The 20,599-nt window shown below is 43.6% G+C and overlaps 1 protein-coding gene across 4 annotated transcripts in view; it reads left to right on the top strand.

The window, feature by feature from the left end:
- Positions 1-2,774: 2,774 nt before the first annotated feature.
- Positions 2,775-20,599, top strand: part of Bcl2l13 (BCL2 like 13) — a 43,520-nt gene continuing 25,695 nt past the window's right edge. For 3 of the 4 annotated variants that reach the window (XM_032905761.1, XM_032905765.1, XM_032905764.1), the window contains exons 1-3: positions 2,775-2,962; positions 18,141-18,248; positions 20,217-20,373. In XM_032905761.1, coding sequence (XP_032761652.1) covers positions 2,845-2,962; positions 18,141-18,248; positions 20,217-20,373 — 383 coding nt within the window. In that variant the 5' untranslated portion in view covers positions 2,775-2,844. Of the gene's footprint in view, positions 2,963-18,140; positions 18,249-20,216; positions 20,374-20,599 lie in introns of those variants that run through there. The other variant, XM_032905763.1, reaches the window with a different exon arrangement.

Below are 20,599 nucleotides of genomic sequence, written 5' to 3'. Positions count from 1 at the left end.
TCTCAAAAAAGCTTTTGTTCCTAAATGTGTTTTTGTGGGTTAAGGGGGAGCAGGTGTGTGTGCCATGATGCACATGTGGAGGGGGAGCAGGTGTGTGTGCCATGATGCACATGTGGAGGGGGAGCAGGTGTGTGTGCCATGATGCACAGGTGGAGGGGGAGCAGGTGTGTGTGCCATGATGCACATGTGGAGGGGGGAGCAGGTGTGTGTGCCATGATGCACATGTGGAGGGGGAGCAGGTGTGTGTGCCATGATACACATGTGGAGGGGGAGCAGGTGTGTGTGCCATGATACACATGTGGAGGGGAGCAGGTGTGTGTGCCATGATGCACACGTGGAGGGGGAGCAGGTGTGTGTGCCATGATGCACACGTGGAGGGGGAGCAGGTGTGTGTGCCATGATACACATGTGGAAGTCAAAAGACAACTTGTGGTGCACGTGCATATTGCAGGCAAAACATCCATAAAATAATAGGAATAAATAAATCCTTTAAAAAGGAAAAGACCTGGGTTGGGGATTTAGCTCAGCGGTAGAGCACTTGCCTAGCATGCGCAAGGCCCTGGGTTCGGTCCCCAGCTCCGAAAAAAAGAAGAAAAAAGGAAAAGACCTCACAGTAGTCAAGCACATGTCTAGCATGGGTAGGGCCCTAGGTTCCATCTCCAGTGTCTAGAAACAGAAGGGAAGAAAGCTTTTGCTTTCTATTTTTTTTTTTTTAAGATTTATTTATTTTATGTATATGAGTACACTGTAGCTGTCTTCAGACACCCAGAAGGGGGCATCACATCCCATTACAGATGGTTGTGAGCCGTCATGTGGTTGTTGGGATTTGAACTCAGGACCTCTGGAAGAGCCGTCAGTGCTCTTAACGACTGAGCCATCTCTCCAGCCCCCTTGCCTTCTATTTCAATAATGCAATTATACTACTAGATTTATATGTGAGTTTGTACAATTCAGAGACTTTTATAAACTATAAATTTAGTATAGTAATCATAATATAATGTAATGTAATGTGATGTAATTTTTGGGAAACTGGCCTTCCAGGTGGCTCAGGATTACCCTGAAGTTATCCCCTACCTCCATCTGTGTACACATAATACATTTTTAAAGCTTAATGTAGAGAGCTGGAAAGTTGGCCAGTGGTTAAGAGTACTCGTTGCTTTTGTAGGGGCTGTGGTTTCAGTTCCCAGCACCAGCATGGTAGCTCACATCTATCCATCACTCCACTTTCAGAGTTCTGATACCCTCTTCTGACTGCTGAAACAAGGCACATATGTGTTACATCTTTATACATGTAGGCAAAGCACTCATACATAAAATAAGTCTAAACATTTTTTAATTAGTAGAGAATTTCTATAGAAAGTTTTAAATTAGGTTCCAGTAGGATCCTAGAATCAAAGACTAAAACTGATTAGAGCTCTTACAGATAGAAAAGTTGTTTACTCAGGAAAAGAGTGCTGAGTTGCTGAAGGAGAGAGCTAGGTATCGAGGTGGTGGTGGTGTATGCCTTCAATCCCCTAAAGGTAGATCTCTGAGAGTTCAAGGCCAGCCTGGTCTACAGAGTGAGTTCCAGGACAGCCAGGGCCACATACCCGTCTCAAAAAACAAACAAACAAACAAAACCCACACACACAAAAACAAAACACCAAAAAACCAAACAAATAACAAAAAATGAGTAGGGCTCCTGGGAAGCTAGCTGGGGGGATAGACTGGAGCCAAGAGGAACTGATTAGGCTCAGCTAGGGACAGGCTACCAGAGTGCAAAGGTTAGGGTACTGCCCATTGCAACTCCCCTTCTAAACACCTCTATAAATAGGATATTGGCCTTCCGGAAGCCAGACAACAAGTAAGTAAAATAGTAGAAAGGTAGATGTCCAAACTACAGTGCTCCTGCTGGCTGATCTATGATAGACCTCAGAAAACTTATATTTTTACTTATTTATTGTGTATATGTGTCCTGCATGTGCCTCTGTGAATACGGAGGTCAGAGGACAAGTTGTGGGATATTAGATGTAAGATTTTGAACTTAGCAATTTATAATTTAAAGAAAGTTTAATTTTAAATTGTGTGTGTGTGTGTGTGTGTGTGTGTGTGTGTGTGTGTGTGTGTGTGCAGTGCCCACAGAGGCCAGAGACCTCAGATTCCTCTGGAGCTGGAGTTACGTGTGCCTGGGAGCCAACTTGGGTGCTGGGGGCTGAACATAGATCCTCTGCAAGAGCAGTATGCGCTCAACTGCTCAGCCATGTTTAGCCCCATGACCCATAATTTTTAAGTTGCTTGGCATTCTTTGTGGCTCTCTGAAATCCCACAGGTTGCTATGTCCTGCCAGGGAAATGAGTTAATCTTTGTCTAACATATCCATGCTGTTAGGGATATGTTGAGATTATTAAATGAAAAAACATAAATGGGGATGGCGTTCAGGATGCCTACAGTGTGCTTGCCATGTGTGTGGAAATAAAGCAGTTGGGAAGCCCCAGTGAGATGGCCACTAGGTAAAGGCACTGGCCCTGCAGACCTGGCCACTGAGTGTATTCCCAGAACCATGACGGTGGAAGTAGAACTAATTCCACACGAACCGAGGCAGACGTAGCCTCTCCCCTCCGCCCCCCCAAGTACAAGAGTTAAGTAGGAAAGAATAAAAAACCAAAGAAGGAAAATCTACTCTTGATTTGAATAATTAAGTTACCGTTTATATGGAAATTAAACAGTTGTAAATTAAGAAAGCTGTTGAGACATTTACTTTGGGAGTAATTGGGGTCACTGGAGGAGTTGATCGGCTTGTAACCTTTTGTTTTTAGATTTCCAACATCCCTAATAGACCTCCTTGGAGCTCCTTCAGCCAAGTCAATGGCGTCCTCATCCTCTACGACTGTGCCTCTAGGATTCCACTATGAAACAAAATATGTTGTTCTCAGCTACTTGGGACTTTTCTCTCAGGAGAAACAACAAGGTCCCTCACCCCAAGGTACTGTCTTTGGTTTATGGTGGTTATATTGCTCATTATGAGGATGTGCTCTGTAGAAGTGTGTGTCTAAGTAATTTAGATGTGTAAGCCAACAGTATTAACAAGCAGTCACCTACCCTGCTCATGTTTTGTCCCTAGTTGAAACCGCTTTTAATGCTTTTTGTTTTGATTTTTGGTTTGTTCTTTCATTTTGTTTTATCTCAAAACTTTAATTTATATGTTTCATGAGTGTGTATCTTTGTGGGCATGTACATTCCATGACATGTGTGCAGTGGTCAGAAGACAGCTTTGGTGAGTTGACCCTTTCTATCTGCCCTAGAGGTCCTGGAAACCCAATTCAGGCCATTAGGCTTTTTGTCAGACATCGTCAGCTCCTTAGCCATTTTACCACACGTTATCTGACACAGGGTCTAGCCATGTAGCCCTGCTTGTCCAGAAACTTGTTATGTAGACCAGGCTATACTTTAGTTTGGGTCACTTCTGCCTCTGTCTCCCAAGTGCTGAGAATGTAGGCAGATGGTTGGCCTCCCTCCCTCCCTCCCTCCCTCCTTCCCTCCCTCCCTCCCTACCTTTCTCTTTAAACATTTATGTGTAGGAGCGTTTAACTTGCATACATGTATGTGCACCATGCACATGCATGCCTGGGGCATGCAGACGTCAGAAGAGGGCAATGGATTCCCTGAAACCAGAGTTACGGAAGGTTGTGAGTCACCACATGGGTGCTGGGAACCGAACTAGAGCCTCTACAAGAGCAGCAAATGCTCTTAACCACTGAGCCATCTCTCCAGCCCCTTGTGCTTATTTTTTTTTTTTTAAAGATTTGTTTTTTTCTTTTGTATGTGGGTGTCTTAGTTATGGTTTTATTGCTGTGAGAGACACCATGACCACTGCAGCTATTATAAAGGAAAACATTTAATTGGGTCTGGCTTACAGTTCAGAGATTTAGTGCATCATCATCATACGGGAAACATGGTGGCACAAAGGCAGACATGGTGGTGAGAAAGGAGCCGAGAGTTCTGTATCTCTGTCTGAAGGCAACAGGAAGAGAGCTGGCTTGAGCCGAGAGCTCAAGCCTCCCCCCAGCAACACATTGCCTTCAACAAGACCACTCCTCCTATAATGCCTCTCTCTCTGAACCTGTGAAGCTCTAGTTACTGAATTTATAGGAGTAGGCTGTAGTTGAGAGGGCAGCTTTGTGGGCAGTTGATTCTCTTCACCTCTGCATGTGACAGGGTCTTACGGTATCCTGGGCAGTCATTGGAACGTGACGTGTAGACCATGCTGGTATTAAACCCGCAGGCACACACTTGCCTCTGCCTCTTAGATGCAGTGTATTTGCAGCCAGATCCAGGTCCTGCTCTTGGTTTTGTGGTTTGGTTTTTTTTTTTTTTTTTAATAGAGTTTATTTAAGGCATGGGGCGGGGAGTTGAGGGGTAGTAGAGACAGAGAAAGGCAGAGAGGCAGTAGAGAAGTAGAGGCCGGTCATGAGCGTGTGGTGGGGAGAGTGAGAAGAGAGGGGGAAGAGGGGAAGAGAGCAAGAGAAGTTGGTTTTGTTTTTTGAGTAAAGGTCTCCGTAGACCAGACTGGCACATGGTCTCACATGTTGGTGCATGCCATTATTCTAGTACTTGGCGGGTAGTGACAGGAGGACCAGGAATTCAAGTCCATTTATAACTACATAGAGAAACCAAGGCCAATCTGGGGTGCATGAGACCTTGTCAACAAATAAAAAAAGCAATATGTTGAGGGTGGCCCAGTAGGTAGAAGGAATGAGCCAGTCATAAATGTCCCTGAACTCCAGACATGTAACATGCTGTGCCTACATGCACATGCAGGATAAATTAAAAAAAACAACTCATAACCAAGTATTGAATACTAAATTTATGTAAGATGTTCAAATGTCTGAGAGACTCTAATTTTCAGTATAATTTTTATGATGTATGTACTCATTTTGATTTAAAATTGTTTTATTACATTTACTTATGGTGCATATGCTCATGTGAGTGCTTGTGTATATGGATGTGTGCATATGGGAGGGAGGAGGAAGGGGGGGGAGGAGGGAAGGGGGGGAGGGAGGGAGGGAAGGGGGAGGAGAGGAAGGGGAGGGAGGAGAGGAAGGGGGAGGGAGGAGAGGAAGGGGGGGAGGGAGGAGAGGAAGGGGGGGAGGAGGAGAGGAAGGGGAGGGAGGAGAGGGAAGGGGGGAGGAGGAAGGGGGAGGGAGGAGAGGAAGGGGGAAGGAGGAGAGGGGGGGAGGGAGAGGAAGGGGAGGGAGGAGAGGAAGGGGGGGAGGGAGGAGGAAGGGGAGGGAGGAGAGGAAGAGGGGGACGGAGGAGAAAGGGAGGAGAGGGGGGAGGGAGGAGAGGAAGGGAGGAAGGGAGGGGAGAAAGGGAGGAGAGGAAGGGGGGAGGGGGAGAGGGAAGGGGGGGAGGAGGAGAGAAGGGGGAGGAGGAGAAAGGGGAGGAGAGGAAGGGGGAGGGAGGAGAGGAAGGGAGGAAGGAGGAGAAAGGGAGGAGAGGAAGGGGGAGGGAAGACAGCCAGTTTGTGAGAGTTGGCTGTCTTCTACCATTGAGTACTGGGGATGGAACTTAGGTTGTTTTCCTGGGAATAGGTTAGTTACTGAGTGGGTTTGTTATTAAGGCTATTTCGATGGTTCAGAGGATAAAGATGCTTGTTGTACAAGTCGAGTGACCTGAGAACTGACCTCTGAAAAGTTCACTTCTGCATGGGAGCTGAGATGTGCGCATGTATGCATGTGTGCACACATAAGTAATAAAAACATTTTTAACAATGGAAAACAAAAGTAACAAAACCAAGCCAATCTTGTCTTCTCTGTCCCCTTTTTCTTGTTTTTTGATTTTGTTTTTTATGTTTTTTGTTTTTGTTTTGGGGAATAAGGTCTTTCTATGTAGCCCTGACGGGTGTGGAACTTGATATGTACATCAGGCTTCCGACTCTACCGGCCTCTGTGTCTTCAGTGTTAGGATTCGAGGCCTACCCCAGCACTGCAGACCCGCTCTTGCTGCTTTTAAGACTTCCACGTCGTCCTGGAGGGATGGACTACTGCAACTTTGGAGCTTACAGGGTCTACAAACTGAGGGGCATTTAGATGGCTTCAGAGACTGGCCTACTGGTTGACCCTGTGCTCAGGGTTCTCAAGTTGTTCTGTGATTGGCTTACTTCTGTCTTTGCTGACTACTTGTGATATCATCACATGCATTTTTTGCCGCAGATGGCTTATGTTTTCATTTGGATCAAAATAATGCTTTGTTTTTCTTTAGATTTTTTCTCTTTGACTTTTGTGTTACTTATAGGTATACTAATTAATCTTCCAAGTATTCAGGGATTTTATTTTTTCTTTTCTTTTGTTGGATATTTTCTTTATTTATATTTTAAATGTTTTCCCGGATTCCCCTCCAGAACCCCCTTCCCCTCCCTTTCCCCCTCCCCCAGGGATTTTATTTTTATTAGTAGTCCTTTTATTACTGATACCTAGTTTAATTCTATTATAGTCTGATTAAATATAGCATGATCTAAGATTTAATTAACTCAACATCATAAATTATTCTTTTTGCATGGCTGCCAACTGAACGACTTTGAAGCTCGCTTCCGTTGTCTTGTTTTCTTTCCCTTTCCTTTCTTGTTTTGTGTTTTTGTGTTTGTTTGTTTCTTTTTTTCTTTCTTTTGAGACAGGGTATTTTTTTCTTTCTTTCTGTTTGAATAAATATTGCTGGTATTGACTATCTAAATATTCTAATTTTTTCTATCATTGATTTTTCTGTAAATTTGTAGTATTTTGATGAGTTTTATAGTTTGGTGATATTTTTGTTTTTTTTTTGTTGTTTCAGGGTAGTTAAACACCACACTTTGCCTTCTCTTGACAGCATCATAACCTACACTGTTGTGCCTTAAAGCCAGAATATTCAAACCCCCTTTTCTTGTTTGACACATCGGCATTTACAGGAGAAAGGAGGAGAATGGTGGTGTCTTAGTTGGCGTGGGAGCTCCGTGGTGAGGAGTTAGAGTTACAGCAGTGTCTCTGCGCTCTGTGATAAGCAGCAGTGAAGCCAGAAACAGAGTCTGGGTTGCAGCTGTCATCTTTGCTGGCCCTAAAACAGCCCTCAGCTACACATGGACGAGGGTGGCTGTGTTCCAGTTAAATTTTACTTTGGGCCCTTATTTCCTGTTCATTTGTTCGTATTTTCTTTTCTTTCTTTTTGGTAGTACTAAGATTGAAACTGTAACATTATGAACAAATACTAAAATGACATCTGTGTCCCCTTTTCACCTGTCTGATAAAGACAAGTCTGGAGCTGTGGCCAGGGCGCATTCGGAAAGCTCTTCTGTTAGCTTTTTTGAATTCTTGCTATCCCTACCTTCTTAGCTGATTTTGTATACTTGTTCCAATTTTTTGTTTTTAAAATTAATCTCCCTTCTGGGTCTCTAGAGATGGCTCAGTAGCTAAGAGCACATGGTTTATTTCCCAGCATGCACATGGTAGCTCACAACTGTCTGTAACTTCTTTTCCAGGGGATCAGACACCCTCATGGACATGAATGCAGGCAAAACAGGAAATTAAATATTAAAACAAAAACCCCTCTCCCTTCCTTCTCTCTTCCTCCCTTTCTTATTTTGAGGCAGAATTGTGGCCCAAAATGACCTTGAACTTCAGATATTCCTGTTAGTCCTCAAGGACATACTGTCAGCCTCTGTTTTTGCAGTAATTAGAAAAACACAAACAAAAACTAAACCTACCAAACAACATTTGCTACTTAGGCTTGAAACATGAGTCATCCTTTATTTCTTTTCTGTTTTGTTTTGAGACAGGATCTCTCTATGTAGCCCTGGCTGTCTTAGGACTATTATGTAGGCCACAGTGGCCTAACTCAGATGTGTGTGCCTCCACTTTCCAAGTGCTGGGATTAAAGGTGTGAGCCTCTAGGCCTGGCTGTCTTGTAGTTTTTGGTGTTTTGTTTTGGAAATTATTTTTTGGAAATTTTTGAATGTTATATGTATGTCTTTTGTCTGCATGTATATTTGAGTGGGAGGGAGAAAAGAAATAAAGTGTGGTTTATTAAAGACAAGGTAGTTCTAGGACACATGGTAGGTATCAGATTGCGGGGACCAAGGAAAGCCGTTGTAGTAGGTAGTCCAGTCGAGTGTGGCATGAGAAGTACAGTGATGGTTACCTGTAAGCCAAATGACTTCTCTCCCCTCTCCCCCACATGCTTTTGGTCCTGGTGTTTTGTCACAGCAGTAGACACTCCTTGGGCATCTGCCACACAGAGAATATGTTCACACACACACACACACACACACACACACACACACACACACACACACATATGAAATAAAGCACTAAACCTAAACATGAAGGCTGTGTGTTGGTAAACATCCCCAATCTTCAACACTCAAGAAGGAGGCCTGCGCTGGAGAGATGGCTTGTAGTTAAGAGCACTGCTGTTTTTCTAGAGCATTCAGGTTCAATTCCCAGCACCCACATGACATCACAACTGGAGACAACTCCAGTTACAGGGCATCTGACACCCTCTCTGGCCTCCTTGGGCACCAGACATGCATGTGGTACATAGACAAACATTCAGACAAAACACCTACACACATAAAGAGGAAGAAGCTGAGGCCTACCTGAACATCAGTAGTTAAGGCTAGTCTTGTTCAGCCTGGGCTATATGAGAACCCACCTGTAACTCTACCTTGGCTGGGAATCTAGAACCTCTGGCCTTCACGTATGTACTGTGGCATGCATATATAACATGCACATGTGAGCACAAACATACATTCATAACAACAAGAACTAACATTTAAAAATTGGTAGCTGTCCTTGTTGTTTTTCCTCGAGACAGGGTTTCTCTGTGTAGCCCTGGCTGTCCTGGAACTCGCTCTTAGACCAGGCTGTTTAGTTAGTGCAGGAAGCAGTACAGTGGGGTTGAATTCAGTTCATGCAGAAGACACAGTTGAAATCGGAGAATATGAAGGGGTCAGAAGATTAGAACACATTTGCCAGAGTTAGCGCAAGAATTGCTCAAGCAGAGCAATTCAGTAAGAAGCTGAGAGAAGCCAGATTGAGTCAGTCAGCTTGGAGAGGAGTTTGAGCCAGAACGGCGGAGTTGAACCAGCCAGCCAGAGCCAGCTTTGCTGTGCTTAGTAAGCACTCGATCTACCACTGAGCTTCAGAGTCTTACTGTGGCCACTTGGCCTTAAGCTTCTGACCTTTCTGTCCACGCCTTCTGTATGCTGAGATTGCAGGCTTGTACCACCACGCATTAGAGGAACCTTCCTAAGGAAAACACGAGTGTCTTCTGGCTGTCTTGTTACCTGTTCATTTCCTGAAGGTAGCTCTCACCCTTGTGTAATCGTCTGTGAATAGGATTTATTATAGCACTGTGGTTAGGGTTTGGCTTCAAGTTTGTGGAGCAATAACTGAGAAGTGGCTAAATACATAAGGTGGAACTGCACATGGCTGAGGATTTTCTGTCACGTTATGTATTTTTTATTATTTCCTAAGTGAGTCATGTTCTGGGTGTACTTTTCTGTGAGTAGTTAACTCATCCACAGTTTTTCTGAACTAGTCTCTGTACTGCACTAGTTTGTGTTGTTTCTTTTCTTTCCCTTCTCCTTTGTGTTTTCTGTTTGTTCGTTTTTTTTTGGACACAGAGTATCATGTAGCTTAGCTGGCCCTGATCTAGGCCGGGATTAGCAGTGTGAGCTACCATACTTGGTTTGAATGATATATTTTGACTACTTGGAATCCTTCTGCCTTGCATATTATATGCCAAGTGGTATCTTTTGTTGCATTCAACTTGGCATATATTAATATAGACTACTTTGTTTCAGTGCTCATTAACACAGCTTTAATAAAGAGACATTTCTATTCTTTTCTCCTGCAGTTGAGCCCAGGATCTCATGGATACTAATTATGTGTTGAGCTACAGCCCAGCTTGATATAATTCTTTTTTTGTCAACAGTAGCGTGTCAGTCAAATACATGTGTTTTAATAACCTCTTATTATTCCTTCTAAAACTGTTAGTGCCTGCTATTTTTCTAATTTTCTATGAATTTGACTCTCTTAGGTATTTCATATTAGGTGTTTATCATTTTGTGACCTGTGTTTTGCATTGTTGTGTGTCTCTTTCCTTCTTTTTTTTTTTTTCCCCCCCGGGGCTGGGGACCGAACCCAGGACCTTGCGCTTCCTAGGCAAGCGCTCTACCACTGAGCCAAATCCCCAACCCCTGTCTCTTTCCTTCTTAAGGCAGATTATTTATATAGACCACATTTTGTTTATCCAGTCATCTGTTTATGGAAATTTGGGTTTTCTTATATTTTAGCTATTGTGAGTAATTCTACCTTGAACATAGATGTACAAATATTTGCTTAAGTTTTTGCTTTGAATTCTTGTTGTTTTGAGACTAAGTCTCATGTAGCCCAGGCTAGCCATGAGCTGTCTGTGTAGCTGGAGGTGACCTTGGAGTCCTGCAGCCTCTATGGCTGAGTGTTGGCATTATAGATTTATGAGCCTATGAGATGGCTGAGCAGGGAAATCCTGTCACGCAAAGATGCCTGGTTTATGTGACAGTGGAATGGCACCCAAGGCTTTATTGCCTGCCACTCAAGCACACAGTCACCTGAGCTACATCCCGGCTTTTGTTTTGAATTCTATCTGGAGTATAGATGTAGGATTTGCTTTGTCATATTTGTCTGTATTTAAACTTTATTTATTTGTTTTTTTTTTTCAAATGGGGTCTCACTAGCCCAGGTTGGCCTGGAACTCACTGTGTATCCTTATTTAGTCTCATGGTCCTTCTCTTAAGACTGTTGTTGGAGTGTAGCCACCATGCTTGGTGTGTGTGTGCGTGTGTGTGTGTGTGCATGCGCAGTGCTGTGTGTGTGTGCAAATGCAAAGGCAGTGTGTGTGTGTGTGTGTGTGTGTGTGTGTGTGTGTGTGTGTGTGTGTTTGTACATATGGAGCTCCTAGGACAGCTTTCTGGAATTAATTCTCTCCATTTTCGTGTTGAACACACTTTTTTGTGCTGCTGGCCACTTGTGTATCTGTGGAGAAATCTGTTCCCTATTTTTTCATTTTTTGAGTTATTTCTCTTTTATTGTTGAGCTGTAGGGACTTTTTGTATATTCTGGATACCCAATGTGTTTCTAGGTACTTCTTCCTTTTAGTGATTTGCCCTTTTTACTTTCATAGTTTACAGTTTGCTTCCTACTACTAAAGTTTCCTCGTGATGAGCTTCAGTGTGTCTGTGATTTCTTGTGCTTTGGATGTTATTCAGAAAGCGTTGCCTAAAGTTTCATAACGTGCAACCCCCTCTCACTCACTCACTTTCACTCACATGTGTGGCCCTGGCTATCCTATAACTAACTCACTCTGTAGACCAGGCTGGCCTCAAACTCAGAGATTCTCCTGCCTCTGCCTCCTGAGTGCTGGATTAAAGGTCAGTGCCACTCTGACTGGCAGCTTTACCTCTTAAATTTAGGTCGTGTGTGTGTGCGTGTGTGTGTGTGTGTGTGTGTGTGTGTGTGTGTGTGTGTGTGTGTGTGTATGTATGTGTGTGTTTGAAGTAATAGTCAGTTGATTCCTTTAGAATATCTAATTCTCCTATCACCATGAAATGTTACTCTATTTGAACAGCCTTGACACCCTTCTCAAAAGTTTGACAGGATGAGATACAGCGGTGCACACTTGTCGTTCCTTATGAAGTTTAGAGTCTGAAGTGGGAAGGCTGGGTTTGAAGCCAACTTGGCCTACATAGTGAGATTTAGTTTTAAAAAGTAACAAATACAAAAATATCATAAATATATTTGTAGCCTTAAATTCTGTATGTTTTATATAATCTGCTATCTTTGATTGCTTCAGAGACAGAGTCTCAAGGAGTGACCTCATTCTCTGGACAGCGAGAGTCCAGTGCATGGGGCTTCTTGCTCTTACTCTTTTGTTTTGAGACAGGGTTTCTCAGTGTAACTGGCCCGGGCTGTCCTGGACTATTTTTGTAGATCAGGCTGGGCTTGAACTCACAGAGATCTGCCTGTCTCTGCCTCCCAAGTGCTGGGACTAAAGGCGTGGCCACCACCCTTGGCTGCTTTCGCTTTTTATAGCTTACAGACTTGGAGTCGACGTTAGCTCAGGTTCATATTTGTTTGTTTGGTCTTAATTTACTTTCCATTGCTGTGATAAATAAACAACATGATGAAAAGTAGTCTGGGGAGGAAAGGGTTTATTGGCTTGCATGTCCTGAACACAGTCTGTCATTGAGGGGAGCCAAGGCAGTAACCCAAACAGGGCAGAAAACTAGAGGTAGGAGCTGAAGCAGAGGCCATAGAGGAGTGCTGCTTAGTGGCTTGCTCCTTGTGACTTACTCAGCCTGTGATCTTATGCCCAGGGTGACAAGTGTCCACAGTGGGCTGGGCCCTCCCACATATACCACTGTTCAAGAAAAGGTTCCAGAGACTCACAGGCTGATCTGTGGGGGCATTTTCTCAATTGAAGTCACCTCTTTCCAAATGACCCTAGCTTGTATCCAACCACCACCACCACCACCACCACCACCATCAAACCAAACCAAACCAAACCAAACCAAAAAATGGTTGCAGGGTCTCACTGTGTTGCTTTGCTGACCTGGAACGCACAGGAGGTGTGCTTGTCTCTGCCTCCCAAGTGCTGGGATTAAAGGACTATACCATCATGCTCAGCTACTTAATTTAAAAATTAATTTGCTAATTAATTAATATAGAGACAGTCTCACTATGTAGCTTTTGCTTTCCTGGAATTCTCTATGTAGACTGGACTAGCCTCCAATTCGCAGAGATCCATTTCTCTCTGCCCCTAAGTGCAGGGATTAAAGGTGTGCACACTATGCTCAGCCGAAAAACACCATTTTTACATTTATTTATGTTATGTTATGCATCTGAGTGTTTTACCTGCCTATATGGATGTGTGCTACATGTACCTGGTGCCTGCAGAGGTCAATAGGAGAATACTAAGAGAGAGAGATACTCTAGCCATGAGTGGTTGTGAACCACCATGTAGATGCTGCTGGGCACCAAACCCCAGATTCTCTACAAGATCAACAAAAGGCCATTTCTGCAGTCTGCTCTTATAGGTAATTTTAGTATGTCTCAGATTGGAGATTTGTAGGTACAGAATTTATTTTTCTTTGATTTAGTCCATTCAGTTGGCCAAAATGTGTTAGTGGTACTCAATTCAAAAGCTGTGGATGAATTTCAGTGCTGGCACAGTTCTCTTAGTTTGGATTGAAGTTGGTGGACTTTAGTGTGCTGATGTCTGTTTGTCTTTGGATTATTTTTCCTGGATTCAGTGGACAGGATTCATGCTGCATTGGCCCTGCTGTGTAGTTACATCTGGGTGGAGAGGATTAATTAGATGAAGATCAGAATCTGTCTGTCCTTCGTAGCTAGCTAGCCTTTTGTATCCTAGCAGCAGTAGCCTTTTTCTGGTGTAGTCTTTCCACACGGCTTGTTATCAAGTGTGACAACTTGTCCTGTGTAATCAGCATCATGTCAGTTTCATGAGAATGGGCACTCCTTGAATCAGCTGCTTCTCCTTAATCTGCTGGGGTGTGAGGCATATGGAAACCAAGAAAATGTCATTTACTGTGTGGGCTGCTGGTGGTGGTAGGGGCTGTGTGGGGCTGTGTATGTTTTGGACGTGCACGTCTTCCAGAAAGAAGCTCATGGCAGATGGTGTCACGTATTTCTTATTTGAGTCTGTGTACAAAAATTATCATATTCTAAGGTTCAATAATTATTTGACAGGATGATTCTCTCTCCCTCTCTCTTCTTCTCTCCCCCTTCCCTTATTCCCTCCCCCCTCTCAATTTACTTTTTAAATTTTTTGCCATTTTAGTAGCCTCAAAGAAGTAATAACTTATTTCTTTACATTTATTTATTTTTTTTTCTTTTTTTTGGAGCTGGGGACCGAACCCAGGGCCTTGCGTTTGCTAGGCAAGCGCTCTACCACTGAGCTAAATCCCCAACCCCATTTCTTTACATTTATATATGAACCATTTTTTGCCTGTGTAAGTTATGGAAATTCAGTTTTTTTGTTTGTTTGTTTGGGTCTTCTGCCAACACTCTGTTCTGTATGTGCAATGGGGCTGTGTTCTGTAAAACTCTTCTATCCACTGTAACCTTTAGGTCTGTACCACAGTAGATTTTGACCACCACCACCAAGTATCTTTCTTTAGTTCATGTTTGACATAAGTCTTAGACAAAGAATGTGAGTGTCTCAAAGTGTTTGTAATCTGGTCAGAACAAAGTGTAAAAGCATCAGATATAGGGCTAGAGGACATGTGAGTGGTTAGCTGTATGGTCTTGGCCTAAATGATCCTGAAAGTCCTCTACTGGCCTTCAGGCATGGCAAGTGTAGCTGAAGAGTCCCCACACCATATAAAACTGCACATGGTGGCACACAATCAGAAGTTCAAGGTTACCCTTGACTATAGTGAACTCAGGTGCTGCCCAGGATAGGTGAGACTCTGTCTTTTAAAAGATATCACTGGGGCTGGAGAGATGGCTCAGTGGCTAACAGACTGACTGCTCTTCCAGAGGTCCTGAGTTCAAATCCCAGCAACCACATGGGGCTCACAACCATCTGTAATGGAATCTGATGCCCTCTTCTGGTGTGTCTGAAGACAGCTACAGTGTACTTATATATAATAAATAAATAACTCTTTAAAAACACCACTGAAGGGGTTGGGGATTTAGCTCAGTGGTAGAGTGCTTGCCTAGGAAGCGCAAGGCCCTGGGTTCGGGTCCCCAGCTCCAAAAAAAAAAAAAAAAAAAAAAAAAAAAAAAAAAAAAAAACACCACTGAAGACTTAAATTGGTCCTTGGAGGAATAATCATCAGAAAAAGAAGGGCAGTGAGGTAAAAAGGAAGCATAGGGTATTTTGTTTATTGAATAATGAAGACCTTTCAGCAGATTCATGCTGGGTTACTTATTTTTTAAATTTTTTTCCTGTGATTTATTTATTTTTATTTTATGTGCACTTACATGTGTTTGTGTTTTGTTTGCATGTGTGTTTGTGTGAGGGTGCTGATTACTCTGAAACTGGTATTCCAGACAGTTGTGAGTTGCCATGTAGTTGCTGGGAATTAAACCTGGATCCTCTGGAAGAACAGTCAGTGCTCCTATCCACTGAGCCATCTCTCCAGCCTCATGCTACAATACTTCATAAAAACATTCTTCACCACCCTTAATTCAATGTGGCTCATTAGTATGCACTGTGAAGCCAGGCATGATGACACATGCTTGAAATCTCAGCAGTGGGAATGTGGGACAGAAGGATCGTGTTAGATGCCAGTTAGGGCTATATAGTAAAACTCTATTTCATCCCCTTCCCTCTCAATAAAGTATATGATAGGTCCCAGGAAGTTGCTCTATTAGTAAAGTGCCTACCATGCAGACCTGAGAACTTGAGCTCGATCCCGGCACCCACTTGGTAAAAGCCAGATGCAGGGGGTTGGGGATTTAGCTCAGTGGTAGAGTGCTTGCCTAGCAAGTGCAAGGCCCTGGGTTCGGTCCCCAGCCCACAAAAAAAAGAAAAAGAAAAAAAAAAAAAAAGAAAAAGAAAAAAAAAAAAGCCAGATGCAGTGACATTGTTCTGGGGAGGCAGAGACAAATGGATCTCAAAAGTCATTGGCTAGGTATTGTGCTCCAGTTCAGCAAAGACCCTATTTCAAAAAATAAGATGAATGGGCTGAAGAAATGACTCAGTGGTTAAGAACACTGCCTATGGCCAAGTTGATGTCCATGGTCCATGTTGCCACTGGAAACCAAATGGAGGTCCTAGGCATGTGCTGATGCTGGCAACCATGTGGATGTTTGTGGTCTGCGATGTTCCTATGTAGAAGCCCGGGATCCACACTTCCTCTGACTGTAAAGGCAAGGAAAGAAGCTACTTTCACAGTGGTGTCCACTGATGCTGGCAGGAGAACAGTTGAGAAAGAGGGACAGAGAGGCCTCTGTGACAACCTGTACCCTCCTACCCCTCAAAGGTAACAGCCTAAAAAGGAATCAAAGAACTTTTTTTTTTTTTTTTTTTTTCAGAGCTGGGGACCAACCCAGGGCCTTGCGCTTCCTAGGTAGCGCTCTACCACTGAGCTAAATCCCCAGCCCCAAAGAACTCTTAAAAAGTGTGGTAAGGGGGTTGGGGATTTAGCTCAGTGGTAGAGTGCTTGCATAGCAAGCGCAAGGCCCTGGGTTCGGTCCCCAGCTCTGAAAAAGTGAAAAAAAAAAAAAAAAAGTGTGGTAAGGGGCTGTAGAGATGGTTTAGTGGTTAAGAGCACTGACTGCTCTTCTAGAGGTCCTGAGTTCAAATCCCAGCACCCACATGGTGGCTCACAACCATCTGTAATGAGATCTGATGCCCTCTTCTGTCATGCAGGCATATATACATTTAGAGAGAGTGTGCATACACACACACACACACACACACACACACATGCATTTTACACACACATATATTTATGTAATGTATATTTGTATTATATATTTATAATAAAATTATATATTTTATAATATGTATTAAAATGTGAGTAAATCTTAAAAACAAACACTAAACATGCCAAAAAATATTGTGATAAGGATGTTGAAGTTTAGCGTCTCACAATTGATGGCTTCTGGCTGGGGTACAGGTGGAAAGGACTCAGTTTTCTTTAGGGGGCTGGCCACTGGGAGTTTAACCATGCTCCAGTGAGTGTATGTACAACTCAAATTGAACTTGTGTCCCCCCTCCCCCATTTTTGTGTGTGTGTTTGGAGGGTCACAACGATGGGGGATGGACGTAGGAGGACTGGGAAGTGAGTGTGATTGGGGTGTGTGATGTGAAATTCCCAAATAATCAATTAAAATACCGTATTAGTAAAGAGTACTCGTTACACTTCAAAGGACCTGGGTTTAATTCCTAGCACAACAAGGCAACTCACTCCAGTTCTAGGGCATCCATGAGCATCAGGCATTCATGTGGTATACAGAAATTCATGCAGGCAAGACACTCATACATGTAAACACAAACAAGAAATAAATAAAATAATACAAAGCATCCAAGGAAGGCATTTGATGTCAGCCTTGGGTGTCTTCTACCTACACATGCACACAAGTGCATGTATGATTGTACGCACACTTGTATACATTGCCCCGCCCCTGTACACACATACAATGGAAAAATCCAAGGCATAAATTGAGAAGTAGGAATACTGTAGATTTCCACACTGAGAATGACATCAGGCTGTGCTATTCATAAGGTCACATTAGCATTGATTCTTAGTCAGAGCCAAGAACGGAGAGGGTACCTGTTCCAGGAATCGCCTCCCTGTCACAGAAAGCTCTAACACTTCATCTGGGCTGAGCACAGTTCTTCAGAGGTTTTTGCTGTTTACTAAGAGCTCTGTTTACTTCTGAGACAGGGTCTCACTACACATGTAGTCATGATTGGCCCAGAGTTTGTTATCATACCAGGCTGGCATCAAGCTTGGCAGCCTCTGCCTCCCAAATACTGGGATATGGGTATAAACCACTAAGTCCAGCCTTTCCTAGAGCTCTGTGATGCAGAGCATGGAGAGATGAGGTAGATCCCTGCCATATGGTTCTGGATAAGAAAAGGAGACCGAAGTGAAACTCACCTGAAGCCAGAGTCTTGGCGGTATCTCAGCACCGTGATGCCCAGCTGGGACCAGTGCGTGCTGATACCGTCCTCTTCCTGTCTCCTGTGTGTCTGGGTTCTGTTCTTGTCTCATTTCTGACAGAAATGATCAGGGCTTTCTTTTCTGTGTTAGACTTTACTCTCGGTGCTTAGGCCCACATACATCTGTTAATTGCTGTTTCTTCTTGCTTTTTCTTTGTTTTTTAATTCTGGGGGTCAGAGTCCGGGCACCTGCTTTTGGGCAAAAATACCTTCTAGCCTTGATAACGAAGTGGATTGTTTTCTGACTCAGTACTAAGTGTAATAGGTCTGATTTTTGTCTCCTGGTCGGTGTTTCAAGATAGGGTATCCCTGTGATGCCCGCTGGCTCTACAATCCTGATCTGAAGTGACCCTCCTGCCGCAGCCTCCAAGTGTGGCTAATGCCGCCGGATCCTAATGGGTTTCTGTTCCTCTCACTATAGCAACCTCTCATCTCCTCCTTTGTTTCAGGAGTTCAACTAGATGTCGCTCCACAGTCTCTGAATCCAGAAGTTTTATTAAAAATTAAATCTGAGATTGAGGAAGAACTGAAATCCTTGGACAAAGAAGTCTCTGAAGGTCTGTACACTCTTGCTTTCCCAGGCAGTGAGCATATTCTGTGGCTGTCATTTAGTTGGCTTTCTTGTTTTTTCTCCTTTTTTGTTTTTGTTTTTTGTTTTGAGACAGGGTTTCTCTGTAGCCTTGGCTGTCCAAGAACACTGTCTGTAGACCAGGCTGGCCTCACACTCACAGAGTCTGCCTGCCTCTGCCTCCTGAGTGCTGGGATTAAAGAGGTTTACCACCACATCTGGCAGCAACTTTCACAGCTGTCTCCTCCTCCAAAGATTTATTTATTTTTGTGTTCACAGGTTCATAGTACCACATGAATCCCTGCTGTAAATCAGGCTTCACTTCCCATCAGAAAATGTCTCCATAGCTTAATCCCTTTTTTGTGTGTGTGCCAAAATAAACATTTTAAGTTATATTTTAGAGCCAGGTGGTGGTGGTGTATGCCTTTAATGCCAGACACTCTGGAGGCAGCTGGAGACAGTTCTCTGTGAGTTCAAGGCCAACCTGGTCTACAGAGTGAGTAGGACAGCCAGGGCTACACAGAGAAACCCTGTCTTGGAAAATAACGACAAAAAGCCCCCCCCCAAAAAAAATAACCCCAAAACAAAAAAAGCTATTTTATTTTTGGAAGCATTGTAATTGCATCATTTCCTTTCTTTCCATTTCTCCTTCCAGCCTCTCCCATGCTCTCTTCCAAATTCATGGCCTCTGTTTTTTAAATTGTTGGTGTGTGTGTGTGTTCCTAAATATATAAAGCCTAATAACTTTCAATAAACAACTGATAGATTGTGTTTATAAATAAGCCCCTTGTTAGTTGAGAAAATAGAAACTTATGAACAAACTGGGCGTGCTGGTGCTCATAGTCTTAGCACTTAGGAAGCAGAGGGACGAAGAGCCATGTAAGTTTCAGGCCAGGTGAACTACAGTGGAACAGACACTGGCTAAGGCAGACAGATAGACAGACAGATGGACAGGCAGGCCACTGAATGGTAGTTTATGTATATAATCCCAGTATTTGAGAGACTGAGGTAGAAGAATGAGTTCAAAGCCAGGCTGGGCTATATATGGAGACCTCCATCTAAAAAAACAAAGCAATAAAGACCTCAACCTTTAGGACCTATCAATTTTGTGTTCCAGACAAGATTAGAATGTATAGTGATTATCTAATCTTTCCAAGTACCTTATAATTCTTGTTCTTAACAGTACATACGGGGTTGGGGATTTGGCTCCGTGGTAGGCCCTGGGTTCGGTCCCCAGCTCCAAAAAAAAAAGAATAGAAAAAAAAAAAACAAACAAACCAGTACATACCTTATTTTCATGGACTGTCATAAACATACCTCCTTTCTTTTCTTTGTCTAATATGGTTTTTTGAGGTCATCCTCATTGGACCACCATTTAGCCAAGGCTGGTCATCCTGCCTCCACCTCCCCAGTAGGCTACCATGCCCGGCTGTTGGTTGGTTGTTTGTATGGTTTGAGACAGTGTTTCTCTGTCTAACAACTCTGGCTGTCTTAGAACTCAATGTGTAGATAAGGTTGGCCTGGAACTCACAGAGATGCCTCTTCTATTCCTAGTGCTAGGATTTAAATTTATATACCACCATGCCTGGCTGATTTATTTTATTTTGTTTTATTGACACAGGCTCTTGCTGTATAGCCCAACTGGCTTTGAACTCACAGTGCAGCCCAGGCAGGTGTCCTACTTGAGACCCTCCAGGTGATAGGCGCACACCCATAGGCTAGCAGCACGGCCTTTAGTGCTTATTTTAAGTGTATATGGGTGTTTTGTCTGCCTGTATGTCTGTGTGTACCTTGTGTCCATGGAGGTCCAGAAGAGGGCTTTGGATCCTGTGGGACTGGTTGCAGGGAATCCACCCCTGGCCCTCTGGAAGAGCAGCATGTGCTCTTAACCACTGGCAATCTCTCCAGTCCAGGGACCGCTTACTAATTTTGGTCTTTCCTCTTGCCTTGTCTTCAGCCTTCACCAGCACAGGCTTTGACTGTCACACCTCACCAGTGTTCAGCCCTGCTAACCCTGAAAGCTCCGTAGAGGACTGCTTGGCCCAGCTTGGAGAGAGAGTGTCCCAAGACCTGAGCGAACCTTTGCAGAAAGCGCTGCAGACGATCCTCAGCCAGTGAGTTGCCGTTGCCGAGTGGAGTGCGCTTCTTCCCGGGGTCTTCTGATGGCTGAGGCCGTGCCTGAGGCAGTTCCTCACTTTCCCTTCCCTTGAGCTTAAAGCATCTGCTTAGTGTTTGAATGCCAGATTTGCCTCGAAGCAGGGATTTAAATATCCCCAAAGACCTGATGGTTTTTACTGACCTTTTGAGGTTTCCACAGATGCATGTCCTGTGCTAAAACAC

The sequence above is a fragment of the Rattus rattus genome, chromosome 6 (genome assembly GCF_011064425.1).
Source record: "Rattus rattus isolate New Zealand chromosome 6, Rrattus_CSIRO_v1, whole genome shotgun sequence".
Taxonomy (NCBI): domain Eukaryota; kingdom Metazoa; phylum Chordata; class Mammalia; order Rodentia; family Muridae; genus Rattus; species Rattus rattus.
Note: the sequence above shows the minus strand (reverse complement) of the source record. Positions and strands in the feature narration are given on the sequence as shown.